General features: G+C 53.8%; 2 protein-coding genes across 3 annotated transcripts; one reads left to right on the top strand and one right to left on the bottom strand.

The window, feature by feature from the left end:
- Positions 1-4,974: 4,974 nt before the first annotated feature.
- LOC141916331 (ectoderm-neural cortex protein 1-like) lies at positions 4,975-12,390 on the bottom strand. Of its 2 annotated transcripts, XM_074808706.1 has the most exons (7): positions 12,315-12,390; positions 12,050-12,238; positions 11,789-11,967; positions 11,543-11,593; positions 11,180-11,323; positions 6,525-8,331; positions 4,975-5,573 (listed from the first exon to the last, which is right to left on the bottom strand). In XM_074808706.1, the coding sequence occupies exons 1-6, from the start codon at positions 12,378-12,380 to the stop codon at positions 6,552-6,554; spliced, it is 2,409 nt and encodes an 802-aa protein (XP_074664807.1). In that variant the 5' UTR covers positions 12,381-12,390; the 3' UTR covers positions 4,975-5,573; positions 6,525-6,551. The 2 variants fall into 2 exon arrangements, with proteins under 2 accessions (XP_074664807.1, XP_074664808.1); XM_074808707.1 differs by lacking the exons at positions 4,975-5,573; positions 6,525-8,331; positions 11,789-11,967 and having other exon boundaries at positions 11,135-11,323.
- A 59-nt stretch (positions 12,391-12,449) lies between these two features.
- Positions 12,450-18,714, top strand: SAXO5 (stabilizer of axonemal microtubules 5; the record flags this gene model as incomplete). Its single annotated transcript, XM_074808978.1, is given in 11 exon segments — positions 12,450-12,512; positions 12,514-12,619; positions 12,622-12,703; positions 12,705-13,051; positions 14,162-14,265; positions 14,451-14,537; positions 14,588-14,744; positions 15,093-15,211; positions 15,431-15,632; positions 16,582-16,670; positions 17,193-18,714. Coding segments are annotated over 11 exon segments (1,560 nt in total), but the record flags the coding sequence as incomplete, so codon positions are not given.
- Positions 18,715-18,751: the final 37 nt, after the last annotated feature.

The raw sequence follows: 18,751 nt of genomic DNA, 5'->3' as shown, positions 1-18,751 counted from the left end.
AGTATCGGTTCCCATTTGGAACAAGTATAACAAAAATAGAAACTTTCTCCCTAGTGCTTGTGCCAATTTGGCAGCCCTTGCTCCCAGCACCATCCCATAGCCTCTGGCTGGTGCAGTGCTTCCCAGCTCCGCAGTCAGCAACTTGTGTTTCCTGGTGAAATCCCCACTTGTGGCACACTGGCAAGCTAGCCCAAAAGCTGTAGCCTCGAATAATTTCTAGAGATTAGAACAGATGCAAAACTGGGGGGAGAGTGGGAGAACTGGGACTTGGATCGGTGCTCTCGGAGGAAGACGTATGATTTTTATCATCGGAATCCTGCGCTGTAGCCAGCGTTGAGGAAAACCCTCGGCCAGTTCTGGGTGTGACAGCACCAGTGGTGCAGTCTGGGAATCGCTTTGCGCCGCGCTACGTCTTTGTGTCCATCAAAGCACCTCTGGAGCACCCAGGCTCTTTCTGTCCAGGAGTCGGTAGAATGCAGTCTGCGTTTTTCAGTCTCTGAAGTGCGGTTGACATCTGGGTTGCGGCACAAACTGGAACTCAATTGGAAAAACACAAGTTTTTCTACTTTTTTCCAACATATGTAAATAATCAAAAACCTCTACGCACACCAGTGTTTAAAATACTTGATCTTTATGGGAAGTTACGAACTGACGTGTTAGCAGATGAAGTTTTAAAGTGTGTGTGTGTGTATAAGCTTTTGCTTGTACTTCCTTTAAGAGAGTATTTCTTGCATCTGCTTCTGCTCTGCTCAGCTCCCAGGGAGCGGAGCCGCAGTGGCCGCTGGAGGTCACTGCCTCTGTGCGCTTTCCAACCTCACCGGCTTTGTCACAGGGCGAGTAACTTCACGTCCATTTCTAAATACTTCTCAGCAGCAAGAGGTGGAATCAAAGTGATTTCATGGGGGACAACTGAGAGGGACAGTCTAGGACCGAAGTTACAAGGAGCTGCTTCCACAGCAGTGGGTGTAATTTTTATTTTCTAATTGCACTGTACTTTCCTGCAGCCGTAACACGTGTCAGACCCGTAGGAATTGTTTCTACAGGGACAGAAGAGCCAGGATCAGGGAGATCCCAGGTTAACGTGGCCAAGAGGGATTCCTGCAGCACAGATTCCCACCGGCTGCAGCAGCCCAGAGCTCAGCGGGGGCAAGTTTAAATCTTGGGCAGAATTTGCATCTGTTGGAAGTTGAGTGCTGCTGCTGCCATCGGTGTTCAAAGGAGCGGGGGTGTTTCTGTGTTACGCTCCGGTTCTTGCCGCAGCAGCAGGGCAGACGTTCCTTCGGTGATGGCAAACACCTTGACTGACAGCGTCACTGATAACGCTCCTCTGTGAGACACGTTCTCCTCCCTTCACAAGAAGGGTGTGATTTCAGGAGAGGGTGTGATTTCAGGACGGGTGGCGGTGCCTTCAGAGCTGTTAACTTGCTCATACCAGTATTCCAGCAGCTCCGCCCTGCCTTGTCTCTCTTTAAAATCTGTAGCTAATTAACCCGAAACCCAAACCACATTCTTTCTATTTGGATGAATCACTCGGAGGCCATAGGCAATGACCAGCTTTATGCTAAACCTTCCTCTTTCATGTGGGTGAGACAGGACTGATGGTTCCCATACATGCATCTGAGATTCATCGGCAAACCAGATGCTTGAGGACAAACATGCACAAAGGATATTGGCTCCGCAGCGTGCTCCGACAGTGGGAATGTGCTGGTTTCTGCCTCTCCCTTTCCTCACCCCTGTGACTCGAATCCGGTTTAATTTCTCATCCCAGCGATGGGGCCAGCCCAAGGCTCCACAGACAGGGGCTGTGGGGCCTGGCCTTGTTTGCTGCTTCTGGGCCCGTGGGATCTGGCAGAGGATAAAAGCCAAACCCTCTCGGAGCTGGCAGTGCTGCAGTGTGCGACGCACGGTCCCTGGCTCTGCGATGGTGTCACACGCACAGGAGAGGCTCAAACAGGGCCGGGATCACTTCGTTACGGAGCTCCAGTACACGGGGGCACGAGAAATCCTCACTGCAACGTGACTGTGCCTCACCCATGGCAGAGCAGCAGTCGGTGCCTTTTCACTGTATGGGGCACAGCGTTGCCAGACCTGAAGCCATCCCAGAGGACTGATTAATTGTTATAAGATAGTTACTAATTTAATCAGCAAGGACAGTTTGCGCCATTTCAGCGAAGCAGCCGTATCTTGGAAGGTACTTAAGAAAACTCTCAGAACTAGATGAGTAATCAAGAACTGTAACACACAGAACTAACGACCGCCAAAGACCCCATGGAAGCCCCTTGGAGACCCAAGTGTAATGACTATGTAGATATGATAATTAGTTCTGGGAAATTTAATGCATACGTATGTTAACAGAGTGATCCAAGCTTCGGCTGAGGCAACAGACGGTGGACAGGTTAGGTGGAACAATTCCCTCATGTCCCTGGCTGAATAAAGTAATGCCTGCTCGTTACTGCGAAACCCAGCGTTGAGGAGTTTTATTCCCGATTTCAGTGACACGATATGCAGCTCTTTCAGGGGATTTCAGACAGCTGGATGTGTAACGTCCTTTTTCCCCTTCTAGAACACCTGAAGTCACGGACAAAAATCACACCGTGTGTCGTTAGTGCTTTGTTTTTCCTGGGCTGCCATGTAACGGCAGCGTGGACTCCAGTTCCTCGCTAGATGTGTGCTGGGGGCACTGCAGAACATTTGAATGGTCAGTATCGATCTCAGCCAGAAAAGGGAATTTCTCAGTTAATGCTGTGCTGGTTTTTTGTGATTGACAATCACTGGCCATCCACAGGGGCTGCTGAGCACCTACGAACGCAAGAAGCGGTATCGCTCGCTTAAAATCAACGCTGGCTGGCTGTCCTGTGGCCAGGGGGGAGGGGGGGTCAGGCTGAGGTTGTATTTCTCTGGCTGTGGTGGCTTGTGGGCTTTGTGTGAGAAGAGGAGCATCGCCTGGGAGAGCGACGGCGCACAGATTGTTTTGGCTTCGAGCCTAACGATGCCCGTATGTGGTGCTTCTTCCAGCTGTGGGCTGGGGTCCAGCTCCTGCAGCTGGAGGGGTGCAGCCACAAAGTGGGGTTCTGGGCTAGGAGGAGAGGCCTAGGTTTGAGCTGGGTCAAGATTCTAAGTGAATTCTATTAATTCAGGAGGATTTCTCTCCTGGTAACCAAATTAACACCTAAAGCAACTTCACCTGCAGCCCAGTTGGACTAAATCTTCTGGCCCGGGTGCTGAAGCAGCGAGTGGATCGATGCGTGGAAATGTCAAACTGGGAAAACAGGTCTGTTGGGACGAAGTCAAGCACGCAAGAGTAAAAGGTGTCTAACTTTGCCCAGGGGTGCTCCCCGCTGTGCCGGGAGCTGGTTCCTGCCAGGAGGAGGTGGAGCTGGAGGGACAGCACGGGGCTTTCTGCCAGATGAAGGAGGATGAAGGCGATGAAATGCAGCTCTGGCTGTCTTTGTTGCCAGCAGTGGGGAGCCACCGTGGAGCAGCCAAGCCCAGGTGTGCTTGAAGTGCTGGTTTTCCCTGAGAGCTCTAAGCGGAGTTTGAAATGAGGAAACAATTCACAGACGCTCACAAAGGCTTCAGCAGCAGGGCCACTCGCTCCCCGGGCTGAAAAGGCCGTGAGCGTGGCTCAGATAACATCCCAGCGCCGGGAGCAGGGGGCAGACAGAGACCCACGTTGCTAGAAGCAACTTTGTCCCTGGTGCAAAAGGCGGATGTGGCTGGGAGCCAACCTCGATTGCTTGGCAGCATAAATAAAACAGCTGTTGCTCAAACGGCCATGAATGAAACCTCCGCTCCTCGGACTTGCTGAGCAAAGCTGGACTTTGTCCGACCCTCAGGAATAGCTGTAGCTATGATAAAGGTGAAGCAGCTCCGTGCTCGCTGTCGGGGATGGAGATGCTTCCTGCTGGCTTCTAGTCCCGGCTGTGTCCTGTGCTGTGACTTTCCCCTGGGCTGCAGACTCACCTGCCTGCCTGCACTCGCGTGTGCGAGTGTGGCCAACCTGGGAGCTGACCCACGCTCCAGATGCTGCTGCCCATGGTGCTCCGGGCCGGCTTTGCAGGGCCCTGTGGTGCTCCGGGCCGGCTTTGCAGGGCCCTGTGGTGCTCCGGGCCGGCTTTGCAGGGCCCTGTGGTGCTCCGGGCCGGCTTTGCAGGGCCCTGTGGTGCTCTGTGTTGGCTTTGCAGGGCCCCGTGGTGCTCTGGGTTGGCTTTGGGCTCGTGTCCCTGCACCCTGGTGCACAAGCCTCCCCTTGGGCTCAGCAAGCGATGGAGAGTCAGCACAAGGGTAAATGAAAAAAGGCCCAGCCTGGGGGCTGAAAATGGCAAAGGATCAGAAAACAGGATGGAAATGAAGTCAGTTTATCTGCTTCAGCCACCAGCAGCAGGGCAGCTTGCTTCCTTCCAGTCTTGCCAGTTCTTGCCTATACTAGCAGCTAGGAAGGGTTGTGACATTGATTTATTTAATTCTGAAACTGAATAATGGATCACACCCAAACCATGCTTCTGTGGTGAGACAGTTGGTTGCACCTTCGATGCCTGTTTCCTCTGACCATGCCTATTCCTGTCTCGCACCTCCCACCCCCAACACCTTTTCCTTCCCAACTGCTGCCCCCACCACCACCTGCAGCAGGGCCCAGAGCACACAGCCCTCGGGGAGAGATGTGGCAGCGCTTTCCTCCATTCTTTTCTGCAGTGAGGAAACCCAGCTCTGCAAAAATGACCAGGGTAAGGGCAGAGAATAGCTTAATTTTGGAGTTTTAAATAGATTTGCGTGTCCTTCAAAGCTGGAAGGCAGTACAGGACCTGAGCTTTCCTAAGTCCCGTGTTACAAAGCTATGGGAAGATCTGAGCCCTCTCCAGCTGATGAAGGTTTGGACTCATAAAATTGCTCTTTGCTGTTTTGCTAAATATTAGTCCAGGTGTGGGCTGGGAAAACTTGCAGCTTAAGCACACAGAACAGGCAAGGGACACGGTGGATTTTATTCAGATTTATTGAAGCAGCTCCAGGCTGAGTAATAAACACACACAACTCCTGTATTAAAAAAAAATAATAATAATAATATACAGAACCAGCCCATGGGCAAAGTACTGTCACGTGTTAAGGCATTTCAGGCAACTGCCTCTGGTGCTGCCGGCATTCCAAGTCACAGCAGACAGCAGCACAGTCCAGAGCCTGCTGCTGGTTACTTAGGAGCTTCCTTTGTCCTTTCTAGTAAATATCACTTAAAACAAAATATTCAATCAAAGAAGTAAAAAATATTCCTCTGGTTCCTGCTCTGAGATCACACGAGTTAGGAGAAAACAGGGAAACCTTTTACCATCTCAAGGGACAGCACAAGCTGCCAGCCCAAGGAGGTCCCTCCGCGCCCGTCCCCGCCCTGGTCTGAATGAAGGGGATTTACAGAAGCAGTTTGAAGCCAAAGCCGTGGTGCCGTGGGCCCTGCTGATGCTAACGAGCACCAGGGCTGGCACCCAGTTCACAGGCTCCCGCGGTGGGAGGAGGCTCTCCTTCTGCCCGTGTCTTCGGTCGGGGTCCTCAGTGAGGTGAGACACTGGCAAGATCAGGTGTGCAGCCTGTAATGCAGAAGGAGGTACTGTGAGATCAGGGCTCAGCAAACCCGAGAACACTCCCCAGGCCTCGAAACCCCCAACGCTCTTATCATGGAGTGACTGCTGCGTGTTTTCCCCTACAGCAGGAATTTTCTATAGGTATTGCAGGATATTTTATTACATTAAACAAGCCCATTTGGGTAGTGTATCTCTTGTAAGGGGAAAAGAAAAAACCTGCAGGGATCTGTGATTCAGTGGCATCTTTTCTGCCAAAAGCCTTTAAAAAGGTTTAATTCCAGCTGCAAATTTTTAAAAAGTTAATTGCTGTGTAGCAGGAAAGAAATGGCATGAAAGGGACACCAGAGAATAGTTAGAAGCGGAGAAACCCTGTGTTTATATGTAGACAGGGCTTGTCTTACAAATGCAATTACCAACCATTCTAGGACTAAATCCCAGCTGTAATCCTGTCCTGGCACCAGCTCACATCCCTCACATCCCACAAGACATTTGGGTGCCACAAGCAGATTAGTGGTGGCACCAGGAGGAGGCGGCTGCGCTAAAAGCAGCAGCCAGTCCCCCATGGCACGGCGGGGTCTCCCCCAGCTCCTGCAGCCAGTCTCCCTCTTAACATAATGACCGACTCCACGCTCTTTCTGTACCAGGGACGACACCCAATCCCCCTCGCAGAAAGCATTCCCCAAAATCTTTGCATAGGCCGAGGCTCAGTGGAAGGGCTCGGATGCCACGTTAAGTGTCTCGTTATTTATACTAATCTTCTCCCCGCAGCATTTCAGCACCTAAGGAGTCGATCCCTCTCTCCTGCAGGGTTTTAGCTCCCAAACTACCAGCCTGGAAGCACATTTCTGGACCTGGTGCTCACTAGGACAACTCCAGATCCACGCGCCCCTCGGGGTTTAACCCTTGTGCAGCGCAAAGTTACGTAGAGGAGCTCTGGGTTGATCCGCAACTATTTACCTTCCAGTTTCTTCACCACACCGTGACTCAGGCAGAGAGGTACTTCCAGGTGCTGACGAAGGCGGTGGGGATGAGGGAATAAGGCACCGTCGTGACGCTGCTCCAGGTATCGGATGATGGGTCGTAACAGTCCAGCGTTTTGCAGCGCTGAGCCCCGCAGTAGCCCCCCACCACGTACAGTCTGTTACCCGACGTAACAGCGCGGCAGCTGATGCGTTTCGCGGTGACGTCCCCAAATTTGGACCACTGGAAGGTGTCACTGTGGAAGCGGTAAGCGGAGCTGGCGGAGAACTCCGTGTCCCCGCCGATGACAATGATGTGGCTGCCCACCACGGCGGCGGCCGTGTATCGCCAGGGCTGGGGGCAGCTGGCAGGCACCGTCCAGCGGTTCTGGCAGGGGTCGAAGCACTGCACCTTGGGCAGCTTCTCCTGGTTGGCGCTGGTGCCACCGAAAACAAAGAGCTTCATCTTGGCTCCCACCACGGCGGCGTTGCTTACGCCTTCTCGGAGAGGAGCCACCAAGGACCATTTGTCCAGCTGCGGGTCGTAGTGTTCGACTTGCTTCAGAGAGACGGAGGGAGAGGCCGGGAAGGCGCCGCTCATGGCGGTGTGACCCCCCACCACGTACAGACAGTGGTCCAGCTCAGCGGAGCCGTGGCCAAACCGCGCCACCAGCATGGGAGCAGCTTTTGCCCACTCGTCGTGGAGGGTGTCGTAAACCCAGACGTCTTTGGAAGCGCCGTTCTCGGAGCCTTTGCCGCCGGTGATGTACACTTTGCACCCGATGGCGCAGGCGCTGCACTCTTTACGAGGGCTCGGGATGTCGGCACGAGGGATGATCTCGCTGGTTTTGTGATCCAGCATGTAAATCTTGTCACACATGAAGGTCTGGCCACCGAGCAGCAGCAGGGCCTGGCTGACCTTGCGGGGTCGGGCACAGCACCCCGTCACCAGGCCATCGTTTTGCAGGATCTTCATTTTGCATCGTACGGCGTCGGCCACGATCTCCTCCCCCAGCTTGTGGCTGGTCACCAGCTTCTCGCAGGCCACTTGCTTCCGCAGGTAGGACTCGGGCAGAAGGGCCAGGCGGACGGAGCGCAGCAGCTCGGGCAGAACTTCGTGGCGTCGGGGCAAATCGTATCGGATCCAACCTATAACAGCTTCGTAGACCAACGTCTCATCCTCTACCTCCAGCTCTTCGCTCTCCACCAGCTCCAGCAGCTTGTCTTTGGGCAGGCGGAGGAAATCTTCGGTCTTGCAGAGCGAAGTGAAGTTGGCCAACGCCATCCTCCAGGACAGCTCCAGCAGCCGCTCGCAGCAGTGGGCATCGGACAGCAGCAGCATGTTCAAACAATTCCCAGGGTAGAGATTCTTCTCCAGAAAGTCGGCCGAAGCGTCCCGAATGTCCTGAAACTGCAGCATGTCCCCAGCCTCCAGCAAAGACTCCGCGTTCTCCTCGTTAATCAGCACCCGGGCCGAGTAGGCGTAATCCAGCAGCAGCTCCAGCACCTCGGGGTGGAGGGAGTCGTGGAAGTTGACTTCGGCGTCTCTGCTCTCCTTCAGGCCCCCGCTGAACATGGCGTCGAAGTACCGGCTGCAGGAGGCCAGGACGGCGCGGTGGCAGTGGAAGGTCTGGTTCCCCGCCCGCAGCACGGCGTCGGTGAAGAGGTGCCGCTTGCGGAGCAGGTTGAGGTGGGTGAGGAGGCTGTCGGCGTGGCCCGGTTTGTGAAAAAGGTGGATGTTCATGGAGCCGGAGCTCGAGCGAGATTTCCGGTTCTCGTGGCTGCTGACCGACATGGTGCTGAGCCTGCTCGCCAAGGGAAAAGCAGCACGGAGAGCCCGGCAGCGCGCTCACCGGGGACCGGGACGGGCGGGGGTGCGCTGGGAGCACGGTGCCCGACCGACGGCGAAGGGAAGCTCGGAGGGGGCGTCCCGCAGCGGCGGGGCTCGCCCAGCGAACACCGAAACGGGGCTGCGGGCGGTCCCGGCCCAAACGCCGGTGCGAGGGCAGAGCGCGGCCCCGCCGGGCCCCGGTCAGGACCGGGGGAAGGGTGCGGGGGGGTCGCTGTGCGCTGCCGGCGCTGCCCGCGCTGCCCCGCTCCGCCGCCGCGCCCCGCCGCGTGGCCCCCGCGCCGCCGGCCCCGCCCCCCCGCGGCCGAGCAGCCAATCAGCGCGCTCCTCCCGGCTTTGTGAATGGGAGCCGCGGCCCGGCAGCGCGCGTGCGCCGCCGCTTAACCCCTTCCTGCCCGGCGGCAGCGGGGCCCTGTGCCCCCCCTCCCCTCCCTGAGGCAGCTCCCGGGGCTGGAACCGCGTTCCCTCCCGCAGCGAGGCCTCGGCAGCCGAAAAGAGGACGGCAAAGTCATAAAGCCCGGCTGGAGCTTTGGCCGTGGAGCTGCCCCGCCATAAAGGGGCCGTAAAAGCAGGAACGGGGGGTCTGGGCTGGAATCAGCAGCTCAGCTGATCCCGGCTTGCTGACAAAGGGAGGTCACGGCCCCAACAAACCATCCCTGCTCAGCAAATGTTTCCTGCGTGGGGTAAAGCAGGAGCTGAGTTAGCCTGATGGCCGCAGCAGAAAAGAGAAAAAAAAAAACAACAACAACCAAAAAAAAGGAGGTTTTGGGAGGATGGGGTCTGCCTGCGCAGGGTGTTGCGCTAAAAAAGAGCGAGTGCTGCCCTGGAGGGTCAGCAGCCACCATCGGTGTGTCAGCAGGGACCAAAACGACTCCACAGAAAAATTTCGGAAATTCTGAATTACCAGATTTTGCTTTATCTTTGTGCGTCTCAGTTTGTGCTGAGCTTCGCTGGCTGTGATTTAAATTAAATCGCTCGATGAGGAAAGGCAGGAAGTGGACGCGCTTAGATCAGTTTACAGCGTCCTTTCTCTACGTTAAAAGTGTGGGTTAGAGATTTAATAATTTGGCAGCACAGCTGCGTGTATTTGCTTTTTAAAATATATATATATATTTTTAAATATATATAGTTACACCTTGTCCCACGCTGTGCAGGAGAGAGTGATCTGAAGGAATGGTTTAACGAGGTTAAGAATACAAAGAGATAAATCCGATTTCTTCTTAAAAACCACTAAATTGCAGTGATAGGGCTGGGCAGTGGCGACAGTTCAGGCACAAGACCTGCGGCAGGAGGAAAAACAAGAGCCTCTTCCAGATAACACCTGCCTACGCTCCGAGTTGTACCAAAACCTGTAAATCTGACACCAAATTCTGAGCGCAGTCAGGGAGGCGTCTTCTGGGGCCCTTTGTGGGGTGAAGGTCCAGATAAACAGCAAGGACAGGGCGAAGGATAAAGAGTATCAAGACCTCGCGCTGCTCTTTGACCACAGGCAGGAGATAGTTTCCCCTGTCAGCACCAAAAACAACAACAAAAAAAAAAGGTCAAACCTCCCGGAAAGGCGGCGTGCGGCGTACTGCGCTGCAGGGAGCACGAGCACCGCGCAGACTAAGCAGAACCGTTTTCAAAAGAAGCATTTCCATGACAGTTAGTCAGGTGCTCTGAATTATTTCAGGAGAAGGAAGGCTGGTAACAGATGGGGAGCTGCAGCTAACGCAGCACAAAGGTTTTCTGTCGCCTCTGCGCTGTTTGGAGCTTTCTGGAAGCAGATAAAGAACGTTTGCCCAGTGATCAGAAGGAATGATTGCTCAAGGCCACCTTTGAAGCATTCACCTCGTTTATTCTTGGCTCTGCCTAGAAATACAACCATAAAACTCATCATGGCATTGGTTTGATTGCTCCTTTGAAAAGTGATTAATAAATTTGCTGCTATTTTAAAAAAAAAAAAAAAAAAGTGCGTTGGCTGCTGCCAGAGCCTGGTGGAAGAGCTCCACCCGGTGGCTTTCTGTAAAGGCACAGCTGGAGGCTCAGTGCTGCTTCTCATTTACCCGGGAAGTCTCAAATTTCGAGTATTTCTCCTTAAAACGAGCAACACAGACTAGAAGAGAGCCTCGCGAGGCACTGCTGACAGTTGCTATTTCCTCCCCCTCTCGCCTCCAAAAGAAACACAACCATCACAAACAAAATAACCGTTTGCTCCTCTTCGCACTTGGGTATCTGCTCCGGGCTCAAACACCAAAATATCTGATGGAGAAGTTTCCACGATACCGGTCACCTCCCTGGTTCAGGTGAGGCACGAAGAGTGGAGCCCGGAGCTCAGAGTCACAGGATCCATCCCTCGGGAGTTTTGTGTGACAGAACTGTGGCCGTTTCTCCACCCAATGCTGACTTTGTGCTCTTTTAAGTAACAGTGAACACCGGTGGATTGTGTTTGTCTTTTGGGACAGCAGAAGGAAGGATGGAAGTGACTTTTTTCCCCTCTATTTTACCAATCCTAGAAGATTTCTTGATTTTCAGAGGATTCGCCTGAAAGATTTCTCTGATGAAGAGTGATAAAAATTGTTAACTCAAACAATCCTCTCTGTAATAGACATCTTGACTACAGTCCCAATTACAGGATGCGTGAAATTACAACCATCGACACCCAGGAAAGTTAAAATACACCCTGCCTCACTAAAGGTATTTTTGCCATGTAAAAATTTGGCTCTTGAAGCTTAATTATGTTTTATACAGCTTCAGAATTTCCTCTTCTAGATGCTTGGTAGATACCAATCAGGGAAGATATGGTCCCCAGGAGACCTACTAACCATGGAGGAAAGCGGCCAGCCCAAAGAAATCCCGGAGGCAGCCAGTGGATTGCGTTGGCGAGATCTGCCGCGTCTGTGAGGACGCTCAAGACTTCAGCCTTCACTTGGGCTTTCATTTCCTGTTGACTCTGAGGAGATGATGTACTGTTGGAAGCAAAAATAACATTAGCAATAGCCCATAATGGAATAATAATCAGCGATAGCTCACAAATGAGAACAGATATATTTGGGTTAAATTAGCTGTATAGCCAAGGAGGGAAGTCACAGAATCATTCAGGTTGGAAAAGACCCTTGGGATCATCGAGTTCAACCATCAGCCCGACTCTACAAAGTTCTCCCCTACACCACATCCCCCAGTCATACCGCTTGTGCTGCCTCAGCTTTCTTCTTAACTGGAACAAGATTCTCAGGGATCTGAAAACAAGACAACAGAGTTATTTCTCCTGTAGCATCAAGGGGGAGGTTTTTTATCTCTAGCATTAACTGCATCCATGAGGAAAAGCACCCTTCTGCAGCTGAGAGGATCCTTCATTTTAGCCCGATTACAGGGAATTCCTTCCCTGCCCATCTCCTTCCCACCGCAGATTGCGGCACCCCGGCCAGCCTTACCGCAGGATGCCCAGGAGCAGGGACATGGCCCAGAGCGCTGTGCTCAGAGTCCACCACTTCCGAGAGCCGACAGGGATGATGCCGGCGTCAGCCGCCCACGCGACATGCTCGCAGGGGTAGTAGAGCTGGCTGGCCAGGTTGCAGAGCACCGACAGCCCCCGCACCAGGCTGTCCTCGTCCTGCGGGGAGCACGGGGGACACGCCTTGGCGCCTGCGGCGTGGCCGGGGAGGCTGCCAGTGCTCCCCATGCCCCACGCTCACCTTGGGGCCCAGCCCGTAGCCGCAGCTGTAGCTGAGCATGGCGAAGTCGTCGAAGAGCCGCAGGGCCGTGCGGCAGGCGCTCAGCTGGGCCGACACAGCCAGGAGGCTCCCGGGCAGCCCGGATGGCGGGGCCTGCGGCCCGGCCAGCGCCCCGCCCGCCAGCTGACAGCCATAGCAGAGCGCACGGACCTGCGGAGGCACAGCCCGGTGAGGGCCCGGCCGTACCGGCAGGACAGGGCCCCGCCGGGCCGCTCCCGCCACTCACCACCCGGTCGCGGCCGCGGTAGGTCTCCAGCACCGCGACCAGGCCGCTGAGGGCGCCCGCCGCCATGGCAACGCTTCCCGGATGTGACGTCACGTGGAGGGGAGGGGCTCGCGGCTCGCCTGGAGCGGGCGCGGGGCTCGCCGGGAAGGTGGCGGAGCCGTCGCCATGGCGACGCGGCCCGGTGGCTGCCGAAGCCTGGCCGCGGCCTCCCGCCGCCTCGGCGATGGCGACCAGCGCGGTGCCGGCGATCCCGGCCCCCCTGACGGGCCTTCCCTTCCTAAAGGCCTCCCACTTCCAGCTGGGGGCTGCGCGCCGGGAAGCGCCCGTCAGCCATTTTCTCACACCCAGTTCTCCCCTTTCTGGGGGGTTTACAGGTCGGCGCCGGCCCCGCCACGGGCAGGGGCTGGGCTCGGCTGGGGGTGATGGTGGGGACACCTCCTCGGAAACTCGCCTGGTGTTTCCAGAGAGGCCTCTGCAACCGGTGGCCCCAGTTGTTCCCCCAGAGTCGCATGTCCACGTGTGCACAGACCCCTGCATCCGTGTCCTCAGCGACGCGGGAGAGCTTCCCCTGTCCCCACACCCCCCTTCAGAGACCCCCCTGACCACAGCCAAGAAATGGAAGGATAACATTCCATGTGGCGACAGAGAGAAAATAAGGCTCCCTCCATCCGTCTACACCTTCTTGTACCTGACACGGGAGACCCAGCCTGCTACCAGGCCACGGCACTCGCACAGGGGTGAGCTGTTTTACAGACCCGCCCGTCCCAACAGACCTTCCCCACAGTCCAGGGGGTTCAGTGGCTTGGCTCAGAGTCATGATGCGAGCAATTAAAGCTGTTAGAACTATTTGGATATTTTGCTTTCCCTTTTTATAGCTGAGTCAGTCAATCTGATGCTCACAGAACAGGTTAATAGCACTAAGAAGAGCCACTCGCTAGCCAAGCTTTTGCTGCGCACCCTTTCCAGCTGCCTTTACACTTGCTGTATCCCCAGATGCTGCTGTTTTCACGCTTCTGATGCACCTCATCCGTGTTCTGCAGTGTTGCAGCTCACCTTATCGCAATCTGGTGTAAACTGCTTTGCCATTTCATTACATGAAATGTATCAGAACATACATGTATCAGCAATAGCGTGGCCAGCAGGGACAGGGAAGGGATCTTACCCCTGTGCTCGGCACTGGTGAGGCCGCCCCTCGATGAGTGGGTTCAGTTTTGGGCCCCTCACTCCAAAAAGGTCATTGAATGACTCGAGCGTGTCCAGAGAAGGGCAACGGAGCTGGTGCAGGGTCTGGAGCACAGGTCTGATGGGGAGCGGCTGAGAGAACTAGGGGGGTTTAGTCTGGAGAAGAGGAGGCTGAGGGGAGACCTCCTGGCCCTCTCCAACTCCCTGAAAGGAGGGTGCAGAGAGGGGGGATGAGTCTCTTGAGCCAAGTAATAAGTGATAGGACAAGAGGGAATGGCCTCAAGCTGCGCCAGGGAAGGTTTAGACTGGCTCTTAGGAAGGATTTCTTTGCAGAAGGGATTGTTGGGCGTTGGAATGGGCTGCCCAGGGAGGTGGTGGAGTCCCCATCCCTGGAGGTGTTTAAGAGTCGGGTTGACCCAGCGCTGAGGGATCTGGTGTAGTTGGGATCTGTCAGTGCTGGGTTAACGTTGGACTAGATGATCTTCAAGGTCCCTTCCTACCTAGATGATTCTGTGATTCTATGAAATAGATTCAGTAGTACTAAAATGCTAAAAGAGCAGCTGCCTCAAGATTGCAGCTTCAATATCATTAATATTTCCTTTCAAGGGTAAATAGAGCGTTTTTAGAAATAACACCATTCACTTCCCCTTCTGGCTGTTTGGCAGGATGTCTTCCTACTATTAAAGGGGATGGACAGTCCTATTACCACACTTCTTATCAAGCGCAGTTTAAGGGTGAACGGAGTGCACCCGCAAAGCCAAGTGAAAAGGTAACAGCATGATTTTGGGGAGGACCAAGACACAGTTAAAGGGCAGCACGTTCTCATGTTGAATTTTGTCCTGAAAAGGGCGGGATCTGTGCCAGTGAAAACCAGATGGATGGAAAGACACAGAGGGGAAACAAAGGGATTATGCTTTAAGTGCCTGTTCTGTAGCTCTCCTGGCTTCCCTTCAGCACACGTCTACTATTAAATTTGGGGATCCTAGAAGCAGTGGATCTTTGTGCGAGCAGAAACGTGCCTACAGTGCGCCAGGACACCAGGTATCAGCAGGAGACCCTGATGGGCATCCCCAGGAACTGCTCTTTCTGAGGAACACTGCTAGTTCAGCAGCTCCTACCTGGTATCTTGCAGAGTCTATGACAAGGAACGTGCTGCCTCCCAGATCCACCGAACGAACATGCAGCTGGGGGATGGTTGCACCAGATTCTCCACCTCGACATCAGAGCTCTTCCCAGGGCATGATCTGGGTAGGGGAAGTCTGTGACACAGAGGCAACGTGTACACACCACTACTGAGGTTTATAACAAGCTGAGCAGTAGGTTTTATTACTTGGTTTTAGTGATGTAATTATAGATAAAGATATAACGCATTCATATGATATGTATATAATTTTATATTTTGAATGTTTTATAGTTTTTACATACTCAGCATCAGTGTCATCACCGTGAGGCCCAGTTTCATCCTCGCTCCCCTTCCCTGGCAGGATAAATCGCTGTATTCATTCCTGTGCTCTACTGCAGGAGGAGAAGCTGCTGTAGCTATAGGTTGTTCAGAGACCGGAGTGCTCTGACATCCTTCACTTTTGCTTTCACCAGAGCCTGTAACTATTGTTCATCCCAACAAATATGCCTCATCCATGCCCAGAGGCAATGAAGACCCTGAGAGAAATCAAGCGTTGGTAAGAACCACGACTACACAGCTCTCCTACCCAGAGGTCTGTTCCCAGCTTTGCTGTGCGGATGTTTCTCTGGTGGGGACCCTCTTTTCTTTTACTTATGCTGCTCTGGCACCTACAGCCGATGTTGTTGTCCCTTCTCCCCTCCCCACAGCATGTGGCAGTGCTGGACTCGGGGCTGTGCAGGGTGTGATGTGCAGTAGGGCGCCTTTCCCAGCTACCGCCTGTTTCTGTTACAGCAGCTCTCCTGTTCTCCAGACTGACAGGTGGAACCTCACACCGAAGCCTGACTTGCTACTTCAGAAACATCAAAGCAACGTCTGCCTGGGAGATGAGTGTTCAGGCTCCCATTTCTTCAGCGCAACGCAGCAGGCAGCCTATCAGCCGCCCTGCCAGAGCCAGAGGGTGATGGCAGACAGCAGGAGCCACCGCGAGAGCCACATCCCCTTCCACTACCACAGTAAGGCCGCGTTGCTCAGGCCCTTGGGGTGCCCGCCGAGGTTCTCCTGGCTCTGGGTGAGGGGCAGCAGTGCCCAGGGCTCTGGGAAAGGAGGCAGCGCAGACATCACAGTTTGGAGATGGCAGGAAGGCACCGGCGCAGCATCAGGTCTCCAGTAAATGGTGACTGTTACCCCAAAACCAGGCAGGACAGCTGTGCTCAGCCCCATGCCTGCTGCTGCTGGTTCCCACAGCAGCTCCTAATCTCAGGAGAGATTTCACCTCCCCAAATGCCATCTCACCCGCCACATCGATGCCTGTGCCAGCTATACACACTCACTGCCATCACGCAGCAATGTTCAGCATGTTCAGGCAACGTGAAAGATTTCTGGGATGTGAACCAGTGGCTCAATCTTCCTCCCTTGCTACATTTGTTTTTAGAAGTTGTTTTGCATTTGTATTTGGGAGGAAGGAGAGGATTTCGATCAAAAGCTGTGCTTATGCAACCTCAGGAAGGGATGTGGTTAGAGCTGGTCATGGAAGGCATTAAGAAAATCCTCCTCTGACGTTGCCTCCTGTTTCTGATGGCCAGTACTCTGCAGCTCAGAGAGAGGTCCCTTCATGCCATGTATCTGTTTCTAAGCCATTTGTTTTACTAAATGTGGAACAGATCATAGCTGAATCGATCCTTTCCTTGGCCCCAAACTTCTGGACCAGCTCCAGAACTAGCATATGGAGTGATATTCCTGTAACTGCCATGTGAGTTTCTTCATTTGCCTCCTCACCCTGAGAATTGTTTTCTGTCTGGGCAAAGGTTTTCAGCAAAGTGCTGACGGCAAAGCCTGTCTTTTCCTCTCGTTAATGGAAATGCATGCAGCTCTGTGACTGCAAGTCAAACTGCAAAGCTTTTCTGATGTTGCCTCCTAATTTGCTGACTTGAATTTAATTTTTATTTCAATTCCACCTGTCAGCAGATGAAAGTTCTGTCACAACCACGCAGGCCATGCTGGTCCCACACAGACAGCAGAAACAACTACTCTCTGAAGACATGCTACAGCAGGTGCAGCCTTAATAGGCTTGGATTTACCATGGGGCGGCTTGGGGAAGCAGGATTATACCAAGCGAAGCTGTAGCCTCCCCATTAACATCATCAGTTTTAGTGTGTGCTCTTGAGCTACTTGAGACAAGACAGCCATGCGTCAGATCCTGTCTGCCTCCAGTCTCAAGTAAATGCTCTGTGGGGAGCAGAGTCGTAGCTGAGAAAAATCTTTGAAGGGAGAGGAAGGACAGGGAACCAAATCCCTAAGCCAAGGAACATTGCAGGGAGCGGGAAGGTGATTCTGGTGCCTCACAGAGGGTCAAAGAGGAAGACTGGCGTGACTAGAGGTGTCCAGCCAGGGTAAACATCTCTTTGCACCACCAGCGGAGAAGGCTGCACATCTGCCAGAGAGAGAGGATGCAGGCTGGCACAGACTGCACCTGCCCAGGGGGGTGACCCCTCAGATGTAGGGGCTGCCAGGTTCCACATTACCACCTGCCTCTTCCCTGGCTCCATGTGCTGAAAGCTTTTCTCTGTCCTCAGATCAAATGCTCACACCTGGGGCTACCCTGGAGGGCGCAGAACCTCTTCAGGACCCAGCAGAAAGAGGAGTTCACGCCCAAGTCCAGAGGCCCAGCGGAAATCCAAACGGCAAACTCCCCAGTGAGCCGTATCCCCCTGGGGACCCTGAAAAGATACTGTCCCCAGAGGAAGGTGAGAAAAGATACTGTCCCCAGAGGAAGGTGACCTTCACACCGTGATGTTCTCCCTTCTTTGGTGACCGCCCAGACCTTGCTACCCAACCTACGCCTCGTGTTACCTGTTAGCAGTCCTGGTGCCCTGCTCTTGGCCCAACTGTGTGTTATTACAGGGAACGTTTCTTTCTCAGATTGAATGAGGACACAAGAAGGTGTTGTGACAGCAAGAATAAACACTGGGAGATTAGCCTGGAGACGTGGGTGACACATCTCTCCGGATTGTGAGACCCACTGAGTGCTTCTAGGCAGGTGCTGGGGCAGGAGGAAGCAGATGGGGTAGGGGGAAGCTCAGAGAAAGGGCAAGAGATCAGAAGCAAAGTGAGAGGCACTGTCAGGGCTGTGTGTGGGCTGGAATATTCCCTTATTATCTGTTTGGATTTTGGTGTCAAGGCCTGAAAGCAAAGGTCAGTGAACAGTAGGGCAGAGAGGTAGCTCTCCCCAGCTTATGATGAGTGGGCTGTTTTCCTAGAGGTGAGCTGTGTATTTTTGTTGAGTTGATAACACATGTGGGTTTCCAGAATGCTGAGCTTGCACTATCTCTGTTTGGGAAGTAGGTATTTTAAAGAGTGATCAGTGCGGGCTGGGCTGCCCCGTCACCTTGGGAGGCCGAGTGAGCAGGGTCAGCTGCCACCTTGTCACAGCTGCCACTTCACAAGCTCTTCTCAGCCTTTCGATGCAGATGGGCTTGATTCACATGTGCCCTGAGCCAGCACCAGAGCATCTGAGCACAGGTTACTAAACCATTTCCAATTGCCGCAGTTTGTGTGTGAGCTGGGCCCACGAGCCCTCGTGCTCTCTTCTTGGGATTGGACTCTATGTCTCTTGGGAAAGGGACAGTCTTCGCTCCAGCCACATACTCACGTCTTGCAAATGCGGTATCTTCCGCCGGCGCGTTGCAAACACCTCGATTCAAACACCTAGATTGCATCATTTGGTGTAGTAACAGGGTCTTGCATCTGCTACAAGTCTGTCCCATCACTTTGACATGACCCTGAGGTGGCATTGCCACCTGTGTGACCGCAGAAACAGCCACGGTTCACTGGGAATAAGTGATGGACGTCACCCTTTTGGTGGAACCAGCTGGTTGGGGAGCTGTTGCTGGGAGGACCCTGTGGTTATTCACTTTCTTTTTCATGTGGATTTTGGTGCAACTTCAGACACAGAAAGTAAACTGGCTTCTGAAAGCAAGGGTCTTTGCTTTCTAAACTCGTCTCCCACCCCTTCCAGCAATGCCCCAGGAATGCCTGAACTGGGAAGGCCAAACAACCTTTCTTCGTTCCCCCAGCTTTGTGAAATCTGCCAGCACGGTTGGTGGTGTGTGACACCCCTCCCTGCCGACGGAGC

Source organism: Strix aluco, chromosome 29 (assembly GCF_031877795.1).
Source record: "Strix aluco isolate bStrAlu1 chromosome 29, bStrAlu1.hap1, whole genome shotgun sequence".
Taxonomy (NCBI): domain Eukaryota; kingdom Metazoa; phylum Chordata; class Aves; order Strigiformes; family Strigidae; genus Strix; species Strix aluco.
Note: the sequence above shows the minus strand (reverse complement) of the source record. Positions and strands in the feature narration are given on the sequence as shown.

Excerpts from the sequence above, each read along its gene's own strand:
- LOC141916331 (XM_074808706.1), bottom strand. The coding sequence starts at position 12,380 with ATGGCGGCGGGCGCCCTCAGCGGCCTGGTCGCGGTGCTGGAGACCTAC. Across the intron at positions 12,239-12,314 it reads ACCGCGGCCGCGACCGGGTG|GTCCGTGCGCTCTGCTATGG; the intron begins GTGAGTGGCGGG and ends GTGCCTCCGCAG. Across the intron at positions 11,324-11,542 it reads AAGCTGAGGCAGCACAAGCG|TACATCATCTCCTCAGAGTC; the intron begins GTATGACTGGGG and ends TGCTTCCAACAG.